This window comes from Sinohyriopsis cumingii, chromosome 15 (assembly GCF_028554795.1).
Source record: "Sinohyriopsis cumingii isolate HCF-2022 chromosome 15, ASM2855479v2, whole genome shotgun sequence".
NCBI lineage: Eukaryota > Metazoa > Mollusca > Bivalvia > Unionida > Unionidae > Sinohyriopsis > Sinohyriopsis cumingii.
The window spans coordinates 66,058,595-66,083,178 of NC_142975.1; the positions used below are offsets into that span (position 1 = coordinate 66,058,595).

Below are 24,584 nucleotides of genomic sequence, written 5' to 3' on the forward strand. Positions count from 1 at the left end.
GTGAGTGTTAATAACAAGAAACGGGATAGAACTACAATTTGATACACTTGCGGGGATATGAAGAGTTCATTCACTCGGTCAATTCACATTTGCCCGGAAAATATCTTAACTCCGTTTAAAGGGCAAATATGTGTATATGTATGTGATATAAATAGTATATACTTATAGTTTGTACGCTGTAACAATGATATACCACTCGCTGCATAAATTTATCATTAAAAGGAAACTTGGCCAACCTCGTTTCCTTTGAATGAAAAATTGATACATCTCGTGGTATTTCATTCATACAGCGTACATACTAACATATGTTCCCTCTCTCTCTCTCTCTCTCTCTCTGCACACACACAATAGTAGTGCGTTGTATCGAAGGGGTCGGACGTTGAGCCTTCGTACTTCACTGTGCCTTTTATGTCTGTGTGAAATAACTGTGTCATGCTTAGCAGCTTTGGAGAGCATCCAATCTTCGCCAATATTGTAAAGAGTCCGTCTCTGCTGACCAGATCATACGCCTTGGTCTATAAAGGCCAGGAAGAGGGGCCTGTGTTGTACTCTGTATTTCTCCTGCAGTTGCCTGACGGAGAAGATTATGTAGATTGTGGACCTCTCTGCGCGGAACCCGCCCTGCGCCTCTGGATACACTCTGTCAGCAACCATCTGCAGTCTGTTCAGGATGACGCGTGCGAAGACTTTACCCACGATGCTGAGAAAGAATATGCACCTGTAGTTGTTTCAATCACTTCTGTCGCCTTTGTTCTTGTACAGGATTACAATGTTAGTGTCTCTCATGTCCTGAGGCACTGCACCCTTATCCCAGCACTGACAGTGGAGGTCGTGCAGATGTGTGAGCAGCACGTTGCAGCCGCACTTGATTGCTTCTGCTGCGATGACATCCTTCACTTTGGCTTTACCGAAGGACAGTTTCTCTAAGGCCTTCTTGAGTTCTGCCACAGTAGGTTTTGCGACCAGTTCGGTCATGAGAGGGAGGTTTTCAATAGTGTTGAGGGCATCGTTGGTCACGTGGTTTTTCCGGGAGTACAGTTCAGAGTAGTACTCCATCTGCTTGTCCTTGTCGTAGATGGTATATCCTGCGGAAGACTTCTGTGGTGATGTCACTTTCTTCGTGGGACCCATTGCTTTCTTTATGCCGCCATACATGCCTCTGAGGTTTCCGATATATGCTGCTGACTGAACGATCTTACAGAGCTGAAGCCAGTATTCATTGGTGCACTAGCGTGCTAACCTCTGCACCTTGCTTCTGGTAGACATGTATACCTGTAGTTTCCTCTGGCAGCGGGGATCGCTTGCATTCCAGGTGAGCACTGCGACGCTCTTCTATGGCTGGCGTGAGTGTGGCAGAGTTAGTTTCAAACCAGTCGTTGTTCGTTGACTGCTTCTTACCAAAGATCCGTGTGGCTGTTCTGTACACAGTCTATCTGATGTGATCCCTTCGATATCCTCAGTGCGTGAATCAACAATCAGGGACATGCTCTTCGCATACGATGCTGCTCTAGCCACTCACACATAAGCTGAGCTACAACACCTGATGGACCGCTTTGATAAGGCATGCGATGAGTTTTGGTTGACCATCAGCCTATAAGAAAACAAACGTGATGGCTTAGGACGCGGATACCACAAGCATCATCATCAACATCTACGAACTTGAGGTATTAAGTCAGTTCACATACATCGGATCTCCCTTCACCAACAACCTCTCGTTCGATGCTGAGAGCAACAAGCAGATTGGAAAGGCATCAACAAATCTCTCCAGGTTGTCGCATAGAGTGTGGAACAACAGTATGCTGACCATGAACACTAAGATCACCATGTACCGTGCATGCGTGCTAAGCAGTCTCATGTACGCCAGTGAAACCTGGACTCTGTACGCTTCACAAGAGAAAAGACTGAGCGCCTTTCACATGTGATGCCTCCGACGCATACTCGGGATCACCTGGAGCGATCGAGTAACAAACAACGAGGTGCTTGAGTGTGCCAAGATTCCCAGCATGATCACACTCCTCCGCCAACGCCGCATTAGATGGCTGGGCCATGTACGTCGGATGGATGACGGACGGATCCCCAAAGACATTCTTTATTCGGAACTTGCCTCTGGCAAAAAGTCGATCGGACGGCCACATCTCCGCTTCAAGGATGTCTGTAAGCACGACATGAAAGCCCTTGATATCAATGTCAACACCTGGGAAGAGCTCGCTCTAGACAGATCAAGCTGGCGACATGCTCTGATCACTGGTCTGAAAGCCGGAGAGGACAAGCAACGCTTGCTAACTGATGAAAGATGATCGCAGAAGAGAAAAAGCAGCTCCAACCAACACCTGACGCAACCTTCAAGTGCAGCAAGTGCGGCAGGGACTGCCACTCCCGCATTGGACTACTTAGCCACAGCAGACGATGCACAACCACCAACCGGGACGTCTCTCGAGACTAACGGATGTCAACTGATATTGATATGTTTACTGTGTATATAATTTGATATGTTTAGAATGTGTACAATTTTGCTGTTTACTGTTAATAGCGTATGCTGTTCATCTGTTGATTACTTGTTCTTTCAAGCGCCCAAATAGCTGGTTAAAACTTTATGTATCGAAAAGGCAAGAAATACAAAAGCAAAAAGCGAAATTCTGTCTTGCCTATATTGTCTTACGTCTTGAAAGATGTTGAAGCATATTTCATAATAAGTAATGGAAGTAATATGCCGCTTTATATCAAGCAAGGAATGCTTTGTTGCGTATTAGTCAAAGTTGTTGATTCAGATTCATCATGCTGTACCTTAATCTGATTAGATCAATCACGTTGTACCTTAATCTGATTTAGATCCATTAAGTTCTAGCTTGATCTGATTTAGATCTATTAATTTGTACCTTAATCCGATTCAGATCCATCAAGTTCTAGCTTAATCTGATTTAGTTCCATGAAGTTGTACCTTGATCTGATTCAGGTTCAAGTTGTACCTTGATCTGATTTAGATCCATCAAGTTGTACCTTAATCTGATTTAGAGCCATTAAGTTCTAGCTTGATCTGATTTAGATCCATCAAGTTGTACCTTAATCTGGTTTAGATCCATCAAGTTGTTCCTTAATCTGATTCAGGTTCAAGTTGTACCTTTATCTGATTCTGTTCCATCAAGTTGTACCTTAATCTGATTTAGATCCATCAAGTTGTTACTTATTCTGATTAGATCCATCAAGTTGTACCTTAATCTGGTTTAGATCCATCAAGTTGTACCTCAAAGTTATTGAGATCCTCCAAGTTGTTCCTTAGGCTGAGTCAGATCGTTCACGGTGTACCTCAGGTTGATTCATATCCTTCAAGTTGTACGTTCGTTAAGTTCTTGTAGTTAGTAGGAAGCGTTCTCCGTCTTAAATCCATTGGCTTTTGTATAAGACTAAGAAATCTCATGGCAAATGGTTCAAAAATCTGATTGCGGCACCGTTACTGTCTATAAAATTTAAAATATGTGAGATGGCAAAAAATCTAAGAATTGTTAAAGCTAAATTAAGAATAATTCTATGTATATGCTTAGGTGTATGCATTTTACGGTTTTAAAATGTAATGTCTAATATTTTTGTCTTGTCTACATGCTTTGTATCTACATCTCACTTATATGGTTGTACTTACAAACAGCTGCTAATAGGGATTATACAAATTGTAAAATTAACTTCGTGTTTTGTCTTAAGTCCGCACTAAGATTCCATGTACTTCATATCGGGTGGCAGCCAATCGCATATTCTTCGTGTGCTGTTTAGTCCACTAACACCAGCTCAGTAATTCCTGCATAGTGATTGTTTTTAAAATTACAGTATTCTTATGAAATGAGTTTCCTATAATCGTCTTCGATTTCCTGCTATGAGAAGGGATCACTCATCAGTTAAGAAATGTCTTTGCTTGAGGTAGTAAGTCAGTTCACATACATCGGATCTACCTTCACCAACAACCTCTCGTTCGATGCTGAGAGCAACAAGCAGATTGGAAAGGCATTAACAACTCTATCCAGGTTGTCGCAAAAAGTGTGGAACAACAACATGCTGACTCTGAACACTAAGATCTGCGTGTACCGTGCCTGCGTTGTAACCACTCTCCAGTACGCCAGTGAAACCAGGCTCTGTACGCCTCACAAAATAAAAGACTGAACACCTTTCACGTCTGATGCTCCCCACGCATACCCTGGATCGACTGGAGCGATCGAGTAACAACCAGCGAGGTGTATGAACGTGCCAAGATTCTCAGCATGGTCACACTCCTCCACCAACGTCGCATCAGATGCCTGGATCATGATGGATGACCAAAGACCTTCTTTATTCGAAATTTGCCTCTGGCAAAAGGTACATAGGACGGCCAAATCTCCGCTTCAAGGATGTCTGCAAACGCGACATGAAAGCCCTTGACATCGATGTCAACACCTGGGAAGAACTTGCTCTAGACAGGTGCAGCTGGCGACATGCTCTAATCAGTGGCCTGAAAACCAGCGAGGACAAGTTACGCTTGCTAGCTGATGAGAAGAGATCTCAGAAAAAAAAGAAGCAGCTCCAACCCACACCAGACTCAACCTTAAAGTGCAGCAAGGAATGCCACACTCATGTTGGGCTCTATAGCGACAGCAGAGGCTGCACAACCAACAACCGGGGAATCTCTCATGGGCGCACTTCCGTCATCTCTCGAGACTAACGGATGCCAACAAGAACGCTGGATCAGTGATATACCACGGGATGTATACATTTTTCGTTTTTGCTGTATGTCTCATTTTTTAGAATTTGATTACAGATACTTTTATTTGGCTACTGTTAGCATTATTATGTACCACAAAATCATGTAACAGAACGTGGTAAATTGTAGACACGACAACCCGAAAGTTGTGACCCTGATAAAACCTTACTGTGGTTCAAATCCTACATGGTCAACAGGACAAACATTGTATCTGCAAATGGATGACACTCCAGCCCAGTTGATCTATGTTATGGTGTTCCACAGGGTCTGTTCTTGGACCTGTTCTCTTCATTCTGTACACTCAGTCACTCTCAAGTGTCATAGATCATCATCCAGTGTCTCACGAATTGTACGCTGATGACAGCCAAATATACAAATCTAGCAACTGAAGTTGATGCTACCATCCAAGGTGTAGAGAGGTGCATTTCTGATGTGAAATCATGGATAACATGTAACAAGTTACAGATGAATGATGATAAACTTGAGGCCATTGTGATCACAACACAAAGACTTTCTCATTCACATCCTTTACCTCAAACAATAAATATCAGCAACACCAACATTAAATTCACACAATCAGCATGAAACCTAGGTGTTACTCTGGACAATACTCTCATATTGTACCAACATATCATGAACATATCCAAGGCTGCATGTCTTGAGCTGAGACGCATCAGCTCAATTCACAAATATCTTTCAGTTGATACCATTAAAACACTTGTGTGTTCATTAGTACTTTCAAGACTGGACTATTGTAACTCAATTATGTCTGGTTCATCTCAATATCTGCTCCAGAAACTTCAAAAAAGTTCAAAACACAGCTGCTCGGATCATACTTAAAGTACCATGATCAGAGCACACCTCCCCGCTGCTCTGTACCCTACACTGGCTATCCATTCGATCCAGAATCAAACACAAAATTTGTTCTCTGTGCTACATTTCACTGTCGGACTCTAGTCCAACATACCTATCCGACCTCACCCATGTGTACATACCAGCAAGATACTTACGTTCCTCTTTTGACAATCGTATACTCATTATTCCAAGTACGAAAACAAAGTCATATGGACAGCGTTCTTTTGCATACCAGGGTCCAGCAACGTGGAATGAATTGCCTACTGAACTTAGACACAAAGGCACAGTGACCACATACAAGAGGGCTCTCAAAACTCACTTATTTCGACTGCGAGAACAAACTTAAAGACCTAATAATGTTTCCTACCTTAAATATTCTCAGCATGTTTTTTTATGTTCTCTAATTTCATGGTGTTTGTTTTTGTAATCATATCATTTTATGTTTTTTATCTTATATGTGTTGTCTAATGTTGTAAAGCGTTTAGAGCTTCTAAAGATTAGGCGCTATACAAAGTCCTCAATATATATATATATATATATATATATATATATATATATATATATATATATATATATATATATATATATATATATATATATATATATATATATATAGTTGAGACCTTTTTTTAATCAGATTGGAAATATATTATGCGCAACTATAAGGTAGAAATCATTAATGAAACCTTATGCATATGTATTCTTTTCTCATATCCATTATGTTTAAGTGGCATGGTATGCATATAGAAGAATTAAACTTTTACGAATATTTGTTGTGTATGTAGATTTCCATATTCAGGTGCATTGCTCACTCTGAGCACACCCCTCCACGGTTTAAAATCAATATTATTATAGGTTTGGTGAGCCTAAGTTGCGAGGCAATTTGGAGTTGTAAGAAATATTATATATATATATATATATATATATATATATATATATATATATATATATATATATATATATATATATATATATATATATATATATATATATATATATATATATATATCTTGAAATAGAGAATTGTTAATCAAAATAGATCAAATTGGATAATTAATATGGGATTTTTTTTAAAGAATAAGAACATAATTTAGATTCAAAACACATCAGAAAATGTTTAAAATATGTCGAGCGGTTTCCTAAAAGTGTATGCATAATCGTACCATGTCCGCGTTATGGCTTCTCTTAGTTTTGGAATAGCAGTTTTAGTTTCACTGATACCCATTTCCGGTTTTATGTGATTGACATTTAATTTCGTAATGTTGGTCAATTAAGTTTTGCAGATCAGAATTGCGCAACTTATAATTAGTTGGTTGGAAATCAAATGAATATTGGAACAGTTCACAATTAAGTTCTTAAAATGTCAAATATACCACTTCTTATATTATTTTTTTTACATAGACAACCATTATAACGCACGTTGCAGAACAGGTTTTTGTCCTGTGCCTGTGGAACGTTCTGCGTGAATGATTATAAACAAGTCAACTGCAGTAGGCCTACCGGGAAAACGCCCCGAGTGTTTTCATTTTCCATATTAAGGAATAAGTAAATAAACCGGGTTTCGAACGAGCCACATGGTAATATTCGGTTAGATGTGGCGGTGTAATCTGTAAATAACTAACCGGATCCACATTTAATTACTGGTATTGTATTGCGAAAAACAGGATTTTATAGTGCTTGGGATTCCAATGTCGGCTAGAGGAATTCAAAAAATCGGGAGGCAACAACTGCTGCTCCCAGCTGGGTTCCGGCAAGATACTGTCACCAGAAAGCGAGAAGAGAGGGCCATTAGAGAAGCTTACAGACATGAGAAAACGATCAGCTCTTATCTATCCGAAGATGAAAATTGTCCTCAGTTTAGCCTGCAGCTGAAGAAGATGGGGTTGGAGTTAAGGGACATACCAGGAGATGGGTAGGTTGCTAGTGTTATTGGTCTTTTGGGTTAAAGCTGCCAAAACAGGCACTTTTCAGTTGCATTCCATTTTAAATCACAATATATCCGCTGTACCTGAGTAAACAAGAGGAACCAGAGCAAGCAAAACTAATGGTTATTCTGATGTTCAGATATGTTTATTTTATTTTTTTTTTGTTTTGATAACATCACTTTAAAGACAGTATAGGCTATACTAATATGACATGAAGAAGAAATGGGAACCAGGTGCTGGTCCCAATGGATATGGATCCAGCAGCCCTGGGATTAGAAATCAAATGATGTAATAATACATGTGCAGAAAACTTAGGAACACTTGTCTTGTATGTATAAAGTGTAAAAGCAATATTCTGAAACATACAATATTGCTGCTTCAATGATTTTGGCAATACTGATAGTTCTGAACATGCCTGTACAAAATTCTCCACCAGCAAAGGAGGTGACACAATTTCTAGACATCATTTTGTCTTCTCCTTATAAAATCAGGTGGAAAAATCATGTGTAAGCTAGGTGGAAAAATGGGGGGAAAGCAAAATATGTAAATGAAAGACACCAGAAATATATGTTTGAAGTTTAGCGAGTGTAATTCTCTTTAATTTCTGTTTAAAAACAGTTGTAATTCTGAAAACTTCCAAGTGTAATTTTCCACAATGCCAGGTGTGTCTAAAACTGCCTTGAATAGCTTTGCACATTGATGAGCATAATTCTGAAAACTGCCATGTGTAACTTTCTACTTTGATAGGGATGATAATTATAACTACTGTGCATAACTTTCCACATTGATGGGCATAATTCAGAAAACTAACAGGCATAAATTTGCTACACTATAAGTGAATGAGCAGTAGGATGGTGTTGGGGTTATATACTGTTGCTTCAAAATCCTAACATCACCCTGGTAATAGTTGATAAAAATGAAGAAGAAAATAACTTTGAGAAGGAGAGAGATATGCATTAAATAACCAAAGACATGGAACAGAAAATATGACTCTGGAATCTTTTCACATGGTTAATTTTTTCATTTAAATTGTGTCCATTTGAAAACCACAAAGTTACAAGACTGAAGAAATTGAAAATTATTTCTGGAAACCATTTCTTAAGTAAATTTATTTACTAAAACAAAAACATTTTGGAACTAACTTTAAACCATGCTAAAAGAAAGTTAAAATTGCATGAAGACTGACCAGACTATGAAATTAGTATCCAGGCTATACAAATAAATTTTTTTAATAAATAGTCTCAATAGAGGGATGACATGATGACCTGTGAAGATGACGATGACATCAATCATAGCGACATGCCATTAAAGCTTACACTCCAGCTGATACTGTCAAAGATATGCTGACATATGAGAGCCTATTGATAAAAATCGAAAGTGTTGATATTGAACAACGTACTACCTACTCTAATAATAAAATAGATACCCTGAGATCTCGGAAATGCTTAATTACGCATGTTTGGACTCAAATATTTATCTGGGATGCAGAACATCATCCACGCAGGAGTCCTACATATGCACTTTTTTGTTGCAAAACAGGAAAGTTTCACCGCACAATAAATATGTTCTTATCACTATGAAAAATGAAACAATGATTTTATTTATTTATTGCCGACTTCCTTTGATCAAAGATCATTGGCTTGCTTTGATAAAGGTGCATGTGTTATTGAAGGTGCTGCTAAAGGTTCATTTTGAAGGACCAAACAAATATCCGTTTGTTATTGCTGCGGCAACATCAGATAATTGTAGAACATTGAAACAAATTTTTCTTTATTTGCTTGGTATATATCAGTGCTTCAAAGGTAATCAGTTTTCTTTGAAGTTGCAGGAAAACTGTTTTTTTCTGTTTCAGTTTTTTTTATTAAATTGCTGTCTTCTGGTCGATTGTAGTCATTTCCCATTCTAACGTTCAGTGGTGGTCGATTGTAGTTAGTCAGTTGCATGGCTATTTTGGTTATATTACAGCATACATTACCATGGCCAGATACCAGCGTTAGTGGATTATGATATAACAATGCATTGTTGGGGTGGTTTGTCAATATGAAAAAATGATTTGTTTGTGTAACAATAGATTCCATTGCATTTTTTATCCAAGTTTGTGAGGGACCTGTCATGGTGCCTTTGAATTTCTTCATTCCAAAGTCAAGACTGTATATACAGTTTTTATCAGCCAAAAATATTGCCACGAAAAATATCTCCAGATGGTATATTTTGTCGCTAATTAGGGGGAAAAGGCGCAATTTGTGACATTGGCGAAGCCCGGTGCAAACCCTGTTATTATGTTTGTTTCTGATTGTAGCCATATAAATATTGCATGCGACCTTGAAATCAAGGCATGTCAAGACTTGGACAAAATGCTGCTTGCAAATTTGGATAAGTATTTTATGGTGAAACGGAAAACTGATGAATATTTTAATGAGATTTAGAACTCTGCTAAAGTTGCTAGAACTGATAGTTCAGATGGGACAGTAGCCAAATGTAAGAAAGTGTGTGATGCCTGGCTTAGTGTTTGGAATAAAAACTTTTCTTGGATTTACAAAATTCATTCTGATTGACAAACAAGAGTTATATGCCAGTGGTGTAAAGAATGTGGAAAATTAAACTCAATGGCAACTACTGGTTCTTCTAATCTGCAAAGTTCCACATTTTCTAAGCATGAGACAACTTGAGACCACCTACTTGCTAGGCAGTCATAAAATCATTGAACTGTACACCGCCAGAAGCCTGTACAACTCAGCTTCAAGGGTACAGAGATTTCCAGACTTTGCAGTCCAAGCTGTGATTGTGTTGGTGTCACCAGTGACATCCATGGCATGCAAGAGAGGCTTCAGTGTGCAGAACAAAATCAAGACCAAGGAAGGTCAAGAATAAAACATGAGGCCTTAACACAAATGATGTGAGTCAAAGAAGAGGGACCTAGTGTGGAGGAATACAGTCCAAAGCTAAGCATGAGAAAATTTTGTGAAATGCGACATAGACAAAAGTGAACTATAGTGTAGTTAAAGAATATGATATTTGTACATGATATCAATTTTAATACATAGTCTTTTTATAGAATAATAAATGAGTACAAATAACTAAAACTTAAAAAGTTTTGTGTCTGTTTATTCTAGGCATTATAATGGACATTTAGCCACTTCATCATGTTTCTGGGAGGGGACTGCAACATCTGCTGGTGAGACTCCTAATTTGTACCAAGTTAGGAGTCCTGGACTCCTAGTTTTAAAACCCTTGTGAGACCTCTTGATACCATTGCCGTACAGTACATAATTTTCTATAATTATGTTTTGCCCACCAATTAAGCTCAATCCCAGCTGCAATACAGTGGTATCATTCGAAACCTGGATGTTGCAATAATTGGTCTCAATACAAATGTCACATGACATAACATGTTACATGATGTAGCAATACACACTGCACCTGCAACAAAGGTGTATATAACCCTCTCACTGATAGGACAAAGTGAACAAATGAATAAATCAAATCAATTCCCTCTGATGAGTTAAAATAGTAATAAAACCAATCAGACCTGGATATCCATTCAGCCATCAGTTTCTAACACTTATTTAATCAGAAGTGAAGCGAAACTGTCTACGGGAGTACATCAGCACTTCTATCCAACTCCACCACAACTACAGTTATTGGAAGAGATGTGAACATTAACAAAATGAGAAAACTGAACATTCCGGTTTCAAAAGGCTAACAGGCCAAGCGTTTGGTTCTACTTAAGTGTCCATACACTTTAACCTACTGGAAAACAATGAAAATTGTATCCTTTGTCAGAAAATAGACATCTTCTAATCTGAAACAAAGATCTCTTGCAGCAATATTAATTGGAAAGATGAAGAATTTACTTAGACTTAAAATTTTGAGCTCCACAGCTGGTAGGGATCAACATCTCTCTTGAAATAGGAGTCCAGGCATTTTTAACAAAGTTTTCAATGCAGTGTTGTCAGTTATCAACAGCAGTAAATTACATGCTAGCTTATCAAACAGGTTTCTGTTTTTCGTAGGACTTTTTCTTCTCAGGCATCAGATTATACAACTGCCTTCATTGCAGTGAACTTCCGCTACAGAAAGTTCTGAGGTCATGTATGTATTTATGCATTCTTCTGATTTTTTTCTTTTCTTGTTTCCCCAGAATTAGCATTCATTCTATTTAAAGATCTTAAGGAATCAATTGTCTAATTTCATTGTGACGTACTTACATTTTGACAAATATTATGTGTAGCATGTGAAATTGCTGCTTGCCCACTGTTTCAGCTAAATTCATTATGTACTGCAGATGGCAGACCAAAATGACTGCTCACATATGCTTGAAAAATCAACCTGAATTAGTCTAATTTAATCTTTCTTTAGCAGTTATTAAATTAAGGAAAACAAATTTTGTCAGTCTATACATGTACTATGCCTGCTTTGGAAAGTGCAATGAATCAGTTACAAAATATATAAAATGTATTTAAAAAAGTCATGGGCTCTATCTTGTTACAGTTTGCTGTTAATGACCAGGGAGAGTTTGCAGATTTTGCTATTGGTACACATGAAAAGATTTGGAATTAAGGCCAAACTATATACTCTATAACACAAATTACACTCATCAATCTTACAGACAGGGCCCTGAGTGGTCTAAAGCGCTCTCCGTTATGGATCACTGCCATCTCACCTCTGTCTGTGTGTGTTCGTGTCCCGATTCAGCCAATGTTGGCAGATTCAGCCAATGTAGATATGTGAGAAAGCATGCCAGTAGCTTCTCATGGGTCGGTGGTTCTTTCCGGGGTTTTCCCGGGTTCTTCCTCCACCATTAATACTGGCCGCCATATATGGCCTATCGTGTGCTGAAAAATGGCGTTAAACCCCACAACAACAACAACAACAACAACAACAACATCAGCCAATGTTGGTATGTGAGAAAGCTTGCCAGTAGCTTCTTGTGGGTTGGTGGTTCTTTCCGACAGTTTTCCCGGGTTCTTCCTCCACCATTAATACTGGCCGCCATGTATAGCTTATCTTGTGCTGAAAAATGCCATTAAACCCTACAAAAATAACAACAATCTTACAGCAAGCTAAAGAAAGTTGAAAATTGTTTTTTTTTTTAAAGCAGTACCTAAGATATACAGTCTGTTTTGAATAGCTATAATAATCAGTGAGAAAAACCAGAGAAATTTCTTTTTCTTTACAAATCTAACCCAATGCAAAATATAAAACTGTACATTGCTACCCATTTGATTTTAGCTATTAATTTTAATAGAATGATAGATATTTTAATTAATAAAATGCTGGCATAATGGGATGAGTGTGTCTGTCAAAGAAAACAGCTATTTCAGGATATATACAGTTTTTATGTTTTATTCAGTATGCAAAAATGGCCAGGTTTTTTTCTTCAGGAAGCAGGTAATAACAATAATAATTACAATGATAGCACAGAGTAACAACAACAGGAATAGGTATAGTATGTCTGATAATAAGATGCAAAATAAAGGATTCAGAAGAATGGATTTTTGTCTCAAAAATTTTCTTTTTCCTTTCTTCTTGTAATTGGTAAAATATTATTTAAGTATTGGTATTGGATGAAAATATATAACAGATGAAATAAAAGAAGATGCATTTACTTTTCTGTAATCTGTGGATAATGAAGTATTATTATTAATATTATTCAAAATGCAGTTTAAATGTGGTAATACTATTAAGCATAACAAAATTGAAAGATAATCTACATGTTTCATTTAAAGTATTCAGAATAGGAGTAAAATGCATACGGGTACTTGATACTTAATTAGTGATATGTAATTACCAAACTCATTTTCTTGTGTTTTAGTCTATCCATGTTCTTTGTTTATTTCATAATAACACACCTGCTGTTTAAATAAATTTTTGTTTTTATTTTTGATTTACATACCTACATGATTTATTAATATATGGACATTACATAATTTAAACACTTTAGAAGGAAACAGTAAGAAAAGGTACAAAATGCAAGAAATTCCAGCATACATGTATATTGTTTCATGCATGCTAAAGTCAGCAAGCTCTGACATATCCATCAGGTCAGGAAAGATGAAGAGAAAAAAAAGGATTGAAAAATCACGAGAGATCGCCAAGAAACTGCAGAATATTTCACCAGTATATCTAGGGATATCAAAGATAGGACTTTGATATTTTTGGTCATGCAGCTGTCTGAAGATATATTTCTGTAGGGGTATAGCACTAGAAAGACATGATTTGTTAGTTTTAAAGTAGAGATAGGTTGTTTACAAACACAAGTCTACTTTTGTTTTATAAATGCTAGTTATTTGTACCAAACAGAATTTAAGCCAATTTTATGAAAAACATTTAAAATAACTTTCTAGTTGTAGCATCTTTCTAATAGGACAAAGTAAAACAGACTAATTTGTTACTTTGAGATTTATATGATTAATTTTTTACAGCATAACTGCAACACAAATGCTTAAATCTTCCATGTCATCCATGTGTTTACAATTTTAGCATGATTACAGTATGTTCTTGCAGCATAATAGCAGTGCATTCTGGGACTTGGAATAATTGCAAAATTATCAAAGTCAGTTTAGCATGACTGAAGTTTGTAAATTAAGCATGGTGGGTTACTATGGGACATGTGGGTAAAGAAGAAGGGTTGATACGTTTTAGGAATCCCTTTCCCACCTGTACCACAAGTTTAAATAATTTATCTTTTTGTTAGTATCATTAACAGTGCTTTTGTTACTGTAATGCTAGATGGAAATTATCAACCGGTTGGTATAACTTAGGAAATAAGTACAGATCAATCAACATTTTTTCTTTACTGTTCGTGAATAAGCAAATTAAATCTGTCACGTTCTATTGTTATGATTTACTTGGCAGCCCTACTAATTTCTCGACCCTTACCCAACAGACAGTGTTAGATTGGCTTCAGTGCATTTGAATAGTTGTAATGTAATACATTTTAATGATTTGACAGGCTTCAGGTTAAATTTCTTTTGGTCTTGTAAAATTCTAAAATTTACATTGTTGTGGTTGCTTGTGAATATAAATAATATTCCTTGTGACTGTCTGAAATATAAGTACAAACTAACCTTTATTGTTATGGGCATTATTATTTATAATATTACCATATAAGTTGTTTCACCTTGATTCCAGTGAGTTCAGGAACAGTGTTCAACTGTAATCAATGTGAGATGAGCCACTTCAAAAGGATATAAAATGAGCCCATTTTTGAAATTTTTGTAAAATTTAATCTTTTTGACTTTATTCATTGGAAAATTATAGAAACAAACTTGACTGTTGAATAGTACATCTCTGTTTTTCAAGTCCAATGCAATGCATCAATAGTTGTTCAAAGTCCAATGTAATGCATCAATAGTTGTTCAAAGTCCAATGTAATGCATCAATAGTTGTTCAAGTCCAATGTAATGCATCAATAGTTGTTCAAAGTCCAATGTAATGCATCAATAGTTGTTCAAGTCCAATGTAATGCATCAATAGTTGTTCAAAGTCCAATGTAATGCATCAATAGTTGTTCAAGTCCAATGTAATGCATCAATAGTTGTTCAAAGTCCAATGTAATGCATCAATAGATGTTCAAAGTCCAATGTAATGCATCAATAGATGTTCAAAGTCCAATGTAATGCATCAATAGTTGTTCAAGTCCAATGTAATGCATCAATAGTTGTTCAAGTCCAATGTAATGCATCAATAGTTGTTCAAAGTCCAATGTAATGCATCAATAGATGTTCAAAGTCCAATGTAATGCATCAATAGTTGTTCAAAGTCCAATGTAATGCATCAATAGTTGTTCAAAGTCCAATATTAAACCAATGTTCATTCTCCAAATCCAAATTACGCATCCTCTGAAACTTTTTAGAGTTGAAAAATTCCACCAGTGATAAGATGGGTGTTATTCGGACTTATTATTACAGGTGGAATTTTGAACCGACATCCATATTTTCATATTTATCCCCTTATTCAGATAGAAAAGCTTTAATTTATGTCTCTATCAATAGGAAGAATTATCAGAATCTTCCATCTACTGCCCATTTATGCCTGTAAAAATGATTACACATGAAGAAAAAAAACTGGATTCCATCTATTGTACAGGTGTAATCTGCCTCATATTTTCATTCAGGTAGTGATTATTTAAAACAATGATTGACAGGTAGATAGATTCATGCCAGTATGATATTTCACACTGGTGAGTAGGGGAAAACTCAAATAAATTTAAGTTTCAGCCCTTATTCATAACTGACATCTGAGTTATGGAGTGGAAATGAAAGTGGTGGATGGTTGGATGGACAGATCGATATAGAAACGAACGGAAAGATGGTTGGGTAAACAGAAATGCTAACACTATGTCCACTGCTTTTGCAAACACATTGGAGATGAAGAGAATTTTACAATATTGAAAGTTTTATTATAAATTAGAGAGGGTTAACTTTTCAAGGGATCATAATCACTGTAATTGTTACCATATTTACGACTTTTCAAGTAAGTTTTATGTGACTATCATTTTTATGTTTTGGAGACATTTTGATACCCTCAGTCCATCCATCTGTATGACTGTCAGTTATTCCTAAACTGCTGGTGGAAATTGACCAAACTTTGTAGATAGGTTTCTCTTGCGATAACCATCCATGCAAGGGATACAGTGTTGGGGCCTCTTCCTCTGCTGTCAGAGGGAGAGGGGCAAAGGTCGAATATATAAAAATTGCAGTTAGAGTGATAATTATTTGCATTTTTTTTACCAAACTTTGAGCATGAAATCATAGCATGAGGACACATTCTGTGTAAGAGGCTCTGGGTTATAACCCATAGGTTAAGGTTAATGTGGTTAGATGGGGGGTGGGGGAGTCATGGGTAGGAAGAATATATAATTAAAAATATGAGGATTTTCCATGTATTATTTTTTTGTTTGTTCAGTATCATTATACATGTATTTCAGGAACTGCTTATTTCGTGCGCTAGGGGACCAGATGGACGGGCATGTGAGGGACCATTACAAGCACCGGCAAGATGTAGTCAGATACATGATGGAACATAGATCTGACTTTGAACCATTCCTTGAGGAGTCTGTTACCTTTGAGAGGCATAGTAAGTATACAAGTACAGTACTGCTGGTGGACTCAAACTTGAGACATCAACTGACACAACAATCCCAACACTTCAGGTTATATTGTGAATTGTTTTAGAGGAACAGAGATGGGGTGGTGGGATGTAAATTTGAGGAACATTTGCATATGAGTGGGGGATCATGGTCAGATTTAATGATAAGAAAAAGACAAGAAACAAGACAATTGTGATCATGTCATTATTACAGTTTCATAGATGTGCTTGAATGGTGACAACTTAGGAAGGATAGCCTAATACAAAATGTCAGTTTGATTTTCAACACCAACAAAAAAACATGGAAATCATAAATGAGTAGAATTTAATGCTTTAAGACCAGACTGTTTTGAGAAGAAGAAAAAAGTCTTTAATTCATTTGTGCTGTAAGTATCTATGGATAGGAAACTAATCTAGATTCAAATTTCAGCTAACAACAAATAAAATTAAAAGATATTGCTGGTGTTTTGTTGAATATTGCAAAAAAATATTTTATACCTTGGCACCTTGGAAGTATTTTAAAAGAAAGTCCTTTGTTTCATAATATGACACAAATTCTGTTATTAAATGTGAATCCTTGGCAGGACATTTTGGGATTACTTTTTCTCAGTGGATTTAGTTTGTTGGACATTTTGGGATTACTTATTCTTAGTGAGGTTGAATTTGCAGGACATTTTGGGATTACTTATTCTCAGTGAGGTTGAATTTGCAGGACATTTTGGGATTACTTATTCTCAGTGAGGTTGAATTTGCAGGACATTTTATGATTATTTATTCTGAATGAGGTTGAATTTGCAGGACATTTTATGATTACTTATTCTCAGTGAGGTTGAATTGCAGGACATTTTATGATTACTTATTCTCAGTGAGGTTAAATTTGCAGGACATTTTGGGATTCCTTATTCTCAGTGAGGTTGAATTTGCAGGACATTTTGGGATTCCTTATTATCAATGAGTTAAATTTGCAGGACATTTTATGATTACTTATTCTCAATGAGGTTGAATTTGCAGGACATTTTGGGATTACTTATTCTCAGTGAGGTTGAATTTGCAGGACATTTTATGATTACTTATTCTCAGTGAGGTTGAATTTGCAGGACATTTTGGGATTACTTATTCTCAGTGAGGTTGAATTTGCAGGACATTTTATGATTATTTATTCTGAATGAGGTTGAATTTGCAGGACATTTTATGATTACTTATTCTCAGTGAGGTTAAATTTGCAGGACATTTTGGGATTCCTTATTCTCAGTGAGGTTGAATTTGCAGGACATTTTGGGATTCCTTATTATCAATGAGTTAAATTTGCAGGACATTTTATGATTACTTATTCTCAATGAGGTTGAATTTGCAGGACATTTTGGGATTACTTATTCTCAGTGAGGTTGAATTTGCAGGACATTTTATGATTACTTATTCTCAGTGAGGTTAAATTTGCAGGACATTTTGGGATTCCTTATTCTCAGTGAGGTTGAATTTGCAGGACATTTTGGGATTCCTTATTATCAATGAGTTAAATTTGCAGGACATTTTATGATTACTTATTCTCAATGAGGTTGAATTTGCAGGACATTTTGGGATTACTTATTCTCAGTGAGGTTGAATTTGCAGGACATTTTATGATTACTTATTCTCAGTGAGGTTGAATTTGCAGGACATTTTGGGATTACTTATTCTCGGTGAGGTTGAATTTGCAGGACATTTTATGATTACTTGTTCTCACTGAGGTTGAATTTGCAGGACATTTTATGATTACTTATTCTCAATGAGGTTGAATTTGCAGGACATTTAGAGATTACTTATTCTCAGTGAGGTTGAATTTGCAGGACATTTTATGATTACTTATTCTCAGTGAGGTTAAATTTGCAGGACATTTTATGATTACTTATTCTCAGTGAGGTTGAATTTGCAGGACATTTTGGGATTCCTTATTCTTAATGAGGTTGAATTTGCAGGACATTTTGGGATTCCTTATTATCAATGAGTTAAATTTGCAGGACATTTTATGATTACTTATTCTCAATGAAGTTGAATTTGCAGGACATTTTATGATTACTTATTCTCAGTGAGGTTGAATTTGCAGGACAGTTTATGATTACTTATTCTCAGTGAGGTTGAATTTGCAGGATATTTTATGATTACTTATTCTCAATGAGGTTGAATTTGCAGGACATTTTGGGATTCCTTATTCTTAATGAGGTTGAATTTGCAGGACATTTTGGGATTCCTTATTATCAATGAGTTAAATTTGCAGGACATTTTATGATTACTTATTCTCAATGAAGTTGAATTTGCAGGACATTTTGGGATTACTTATTCTCAATGAGGTTGAATTTGCAGGACATTTTGGGATTACCTTATTCTCAATGAGTTCAATTTGCAGGACTTTTTGGGATTCCTTACTCTCAATGAGGTTGAATTTGCAGGACATTTTGGGATTCCTTATTATCAGTGAGTTAAATTTGTAGGACATTTTATGATTACTTATTCTCAATGAGGTTGAATTTGCAGGACATTTTGGGATTACTTATTCTCAGTGAGGTTGAATTTGCAGGACATTTTATGATTACTTATTCTCAGTGAGGTTAAATTTGCAGGACATTTTATGATTACTTATTCTCAATGAGGTTGAATTTGCAGGACATTTTGGGATTCCTTATTCTGAATGAGGTTGAATTTGCAGGACATTTTGGGATTCCTTATTATCAATGAGTTAAATTTGCAGGACATTTTATGATTACTTATTCTCAGTGAAGTTGAATTTGCAGGACATTTTGGGATTACTTATTCTCAGTGAGGTTGAATTTGCAGGACAGTTTATGATTACTTATTCTCAGTGAGGTTGAATTTGCAGGATATTTTATGATTACTTATTCTCAATGAGGTTGAATTTGCAGGACATTTTGGGATTACTTATTCTCAGTGAGGTTGAATTTGCAGGACATTTTATGATTACTTATTCTCAGTGAGGTTGAATTTGCAGGACATTTTATGATTACTTATTCTCAATGAGGTTGAATTTACAGGACATTTTGGGATTACTTATTCTCAGTGAGGTTGAATTTGCAGGACATTTTGGGATTCCTTATTATCAATGAGTTAAATTTGCAGGACATTTTATGATTACTTATTCTCAATGAAGTTGAATTTGCAGGACATTTTATGATTACTTATTCTCAGTGAGGTTGAATTTGCAGGACAGTTTATGATTACTTATTCTCAGTGAGGTTGAATTTGCAGGATATTTTATGATTACTTATTCTCAATGAGGTTGAATTTGCAGGACATTTTGGGATTCCTTATTCTTAATGAGGTTGAATTTGCAGGACATTTTGGGATTCCTTATTATCAATGAGTTAAATTTGCAGGACATTTTATGATTACTTATTCTCAATGAAGTTGAATTTGCAGGACATTTTGGGATTACTTATTCTCAATGAGGTTGAATTTGCAGGACATTTTGGGATTACCTTATTCTCAATGAGTTCAATTTGCAGGACTTTTTGGGATTCCTTACTCTCAATGAGGTTGAATTTGCAGGACATTTTGGGATTCCTTATTATCAGTGAGTTAAATTTGTAGGACATTTTATGATTACTTATTCTCAATGAGGTTGAATTTGCAGGACATTTTGGGATTACTTATTCTCAGTGAGGTTGAATTTGCAGGACATTTTATGATTACTTATTCTCAGTGAGGTTAAATTTGCAGGACATTTTATGATTACTTATTCTCAATGAGGTTGAATTTGCAGGACATTTTGGGATTCCTTATTCTTAATGAGGTTGAATTTGCAGGACATTTTGGGATTCCTTATTATCAATGAGTTAAATTTGCAGGACATTTTATGATTACTTATTCTCAATGAAGTTGAATTTGCAGGACATTTTGGGATTACTTATTCTCAGTGAGGTTGAATTTGCAGGACAGTTTATGATTACTTATTCTCAGTGAGGTTGAATTTGCAGGATATTTTATGATTACTTATTCTCAATGAGGTTGAATTTGCAGGACATTTTGGGATTACTTATTCTCAGTGAGGTTGAATTTGCAGGACATTTTATGATTACTTATTCTCAGTGAGGTTGAATTTGCAGGACATTTTATGATTACTTATTCTCAATGAGGTTGAATTTACAGGACATTTTGGGATTACTTATTCTCAGTGAGGTTGAATTTGCAGGACATTTTATGATTACTTATTCTCATTGAGGTTGAATTTGCAGGACATTTTATGATTACTTATTCTCAATGAGGTTAAATTTGCAGGATATTTTCATGCTGTATACAAGTGATTCGCTTCACCTAGCAAAATGACATTTGCCCTGGGTGCAGTGCTGTACAGCAGTCCTTGACCAAGGCTTATGTTAGGGCCTAAAAATTGTGAGAAGTGACTTTCCCTCCAGATAAGAAGAAAGAAAAGTGCAAGAATTCATGATAGAAATTAAGTACTGCATTTGTTTTGATAAATTAGGGTGCAGAAAACCTTGCTCATATCCATGCTTGACACAGGAGGAAACACTGATATTTCTATCAAATAAATCACATTCACGTTCTCTACTTTCATTGGAACTACTTTTGTCAGTTCTTTAACTGCTGACAATCCTCTATAATTGTTTACACAATGTACCTGATAATCTCCCACTCATTTCTTTGCTGGCATTGATGATCGTGTCAGTGTTGTCAATTGTATGAAGGGCTCCTGGTGGTTCAATCTCTTGCACTCACCTTTACTGATTACCACATTAACCCCTGGATTTTTTTTTTCGTTTTCGTCTGAAATTCGAGTAGGAAGCACATTTTGAAAGCTATTTCTGAATACATCCGAAATCACCAACTTCCATGTGATCTTCCAATAACAAACTGCCTAGTTGTGTTAGAAACATCATTTTTCATTGGTTACTTGGCTCACGCATGAGCAGAAAGTAAAAGTTGAGTTCTTTTTTTTTTTTTTTTTTTTTGCTTAACAGACCCATTATTTTCATAACGAGACCACACTTTATTCCAAATGCCCATCATATCCTACTTTTTGCAAAGGTTCACCTGTCTGTTTGCAGTTCATACCAGTTTGCCTTAGATCTGAGACCAAAAAGTCTAAAATCCAAACACAAAATTGGATTCTGACCACGGGCAAATATTGGGTAGAAATAAATCGGGTACAAAAAATGAGTTTTTTTCCCCCTGTATTTTGTAGTGCAACTAGAAATTCCAGATTAATTGGTATCATTGTAGAGCTACATCTGTCTACTTTTCTATAATACCACCCACTTTAGTGTATCTTACATGCCCTTGATGCTATAGAGCTCTGCAGTAGGCTACTACCTCCTGCCACTTAAACTTGGGACCCCGAGTGGCCGAGTGGTCTAAAGCGCTCGCCATTACAGATCACTGCCATCTCACCTCCGTCTGCATGAGTTCGAGTCTCAGCCTCTGCTAACGTTGGTATGTGAGAAAGCCTGCCAGTAGCTTCTCATGGGTCGGTGGTTCTTCCCAGGGTTTTCCAGGGTTCTTCCTCCACCAATTATACTAGCTGCCATGTATAGCCCATCTTGTGCTGAAAAATGGCATTAAACCCTACAACAACAACAACAACAACAACAAAGCCACTTAAACTCATCACCAGGGGTTAATGTATTACTGATACATCACCTCTATCTGCAGGGTATTTAGTCTTTCACTTGGCCAGGACGAATGTGAGAAAGGTTGCCCATAACCTAGTGTGTGTTGTTGGTTCTTTGCAGGGTTCTCCCAGACTCTTTCTCCACCCAAAATAATGGTTGCCATGTATAGCCTATTATATAATGAAATATGGCATTACCAATAAACCCATAGCAACAGAAATCTCTTATTTGACCATATAGAGCAATCAGAGTGTCCATGTTATCATAACCAAGCTGTGGTATGCCGCTAATGTTTGCAGGATAAATGTTAGGTGTAAATATAGTGAATGCATTCAAAATGTTTAAATTCTGGAATCTACCATGTACAGTTGCATGCATAATCCATATACACTGTACTGCTATAGTTTTAAAGTCATTGTCATGTGATGAACATATTAGTTCTGTCCCCTTGAAATGACTGCTCTTGCAAATAGCAGTAATAAACTCATTGCAAAGGATTCCAAGGTACAGAGCATCCATTGATGCGAAAAATCTGTTGCCGTGTTACGTTGTGGTAATGTCAGGCAAATTTCTTGTCTGCAAATGTCAGCTAAAAGTTATTGATCATCCATTTTTGCGCTAAAGGCTTGCACTTGACAATTCATATTTTAAATGGAGTAAAACGGATAGTTATTACTATCTTATCTAGGCATATAAAAGCCTACTAATTATAAACAAATTTGTATGATAAACATCTTTACTGAAGTTTCCCACACTGTTCTTAACTAGAGGATTAATTTACCCTATTCTGCCCCCACTTAGCCAGTTAACTGTGAGCATTGTAGCCTTCAGGCAGATGAACTGTAAACAGGCTTAGTCAGGGACACCTGTTGTTTGCATGGAAATTAAACAATATGCAAACCTGACCTTGTTACCTTTGAATTAAGTTTAGTTGGCAACACCATTATTTATTGAACAAAACAAACAATCTGTAAACATGACAGTGATTTGGGTTCCCCATAGATATCAAAATGGAAGAATGATTTTACCCTTGATCCCCAAATCACAAGAAAAAACAGTAAGAGACCTAAAGTTGAAATCTCAGAGTTATTAATTTTTTATAGTCATGAGCTCATAGCTGGGTTTGTTCATTATTTGTGAAGCAGACTGATATTTCAGATTTATTGTCTTGTGTTCAATAAAGACAAACACTTGTACTGTATTTTGTGTGCGTGTGTGATCTGGATTTTTAACGTAGCTTTAAAAAAAATCAGTCATATCAAAACAATGTCTGCAGTGTGACAGTTTATAGTTATGTCCAGCACTGGAGCATCATGCCGCAGACATGTAGCATGATGTCCCACTCAGTCACATTATCCTGACACCAGGCCAGTCAGTCTTTACACTAACCTCTTCATGCTGAGCACCAAGTGAGGCAGCTGTTAGTACCATTTTTGTAAGTCTTTGGTACCACTCAGCCGAAGATCGAACCCACGACCTACCACATTCACTGTATTTTATAAGAAACATTCAAACAGACAGTGAGACAGACGGGGCCATTACTGATTTTTGTTTATGTGTTTCTTTTGCTAATTAATATGCATGACTGGCAGGTGATTTCTGAGACTGAGACAGAAAAGGAAACACACTTCAGTGAGTCATTGTGAGTTTACAGTTCACAAATACATCTAATATAAAAGATCTATTCCATCTTGTTATTCAGTTTTGTGCAATCCCAAACAGTGTCAGACTGCGTCAAATCCCCTTGGTGCCAAAACTGGGATCAGCTTGTCAATTAAACAACAAACTTTGTCAGAACTTGGGGTCAAGTAAAAAAAAAATTCACAGATACATCTAATATAAAAAAATTACTCCATCGCATTATTCAGTCTTGAGTAATTCCAAAGTATGTAATGAATCACTGAGCATAGTATCTGGTAAATTCTTATGGAATCATATATTAACTAAAATACTCACATTTTGTCATGTGTCTCAAACTGAAGGAAATTAATGACCAATAAAACACAGTCTGTCCACTTAATTTTACTACTGGCTTCATGAGCTGCGATATTTTCCAATTTTGTCTAATTGATTAAGCTTTGATGGACAATAATGCAAAACAACTATTTGATTAAAAGTTGATCCATTCAAGTCATAACTTCTCAAGCTATTATAAACTTCAAAGATAATCTAAACTATGTGTACCTATGTGTGACTTCAATGGCCTATTAGCTGTGCCTAGTTTATATTAACTAATAATTGTGATAGTATTGGCTGATATGGTGTTGTTGTTGTTGTAGGGTTTAACGCCATTTTTCAGCACAAGATAGGCTATACATGGCGGCCAGTATTAATGGTGGAGGAAGAACCTGGGAAGACCCCCGGAAAGAA

General features: G+C 36.3%; 1 protein-coding gene across 1 annotated transcript in view; it reads left to right on the plus strand.

Moving 5' to 3' along the window:
* The first annotated feature begins 6,810 nt into the window (after nt 1-6,810).
* Nucleotides 6,811-24,584, plus strand: part of LOC149781968 (OTU domain-containing protein 3-like) — a 39,667-nt gene continuing 21,893 nt past the window's right edge. The window contains exons 1-2 of the mRNA XM_089936156.1: nt 6,811-7,487; nt 16,433-16,581. Of these exons, the coding sequence (XP_089792282.1) occupies nt 7,264-7,487; nt 16,433-16,581 (373 nt within the window). The 5' untranslated portion in view covers nt 6,811-7,263. The remainder of the gene's footprint in view (nt 7,488-16,432; nt 16,582-24,584) is intronic.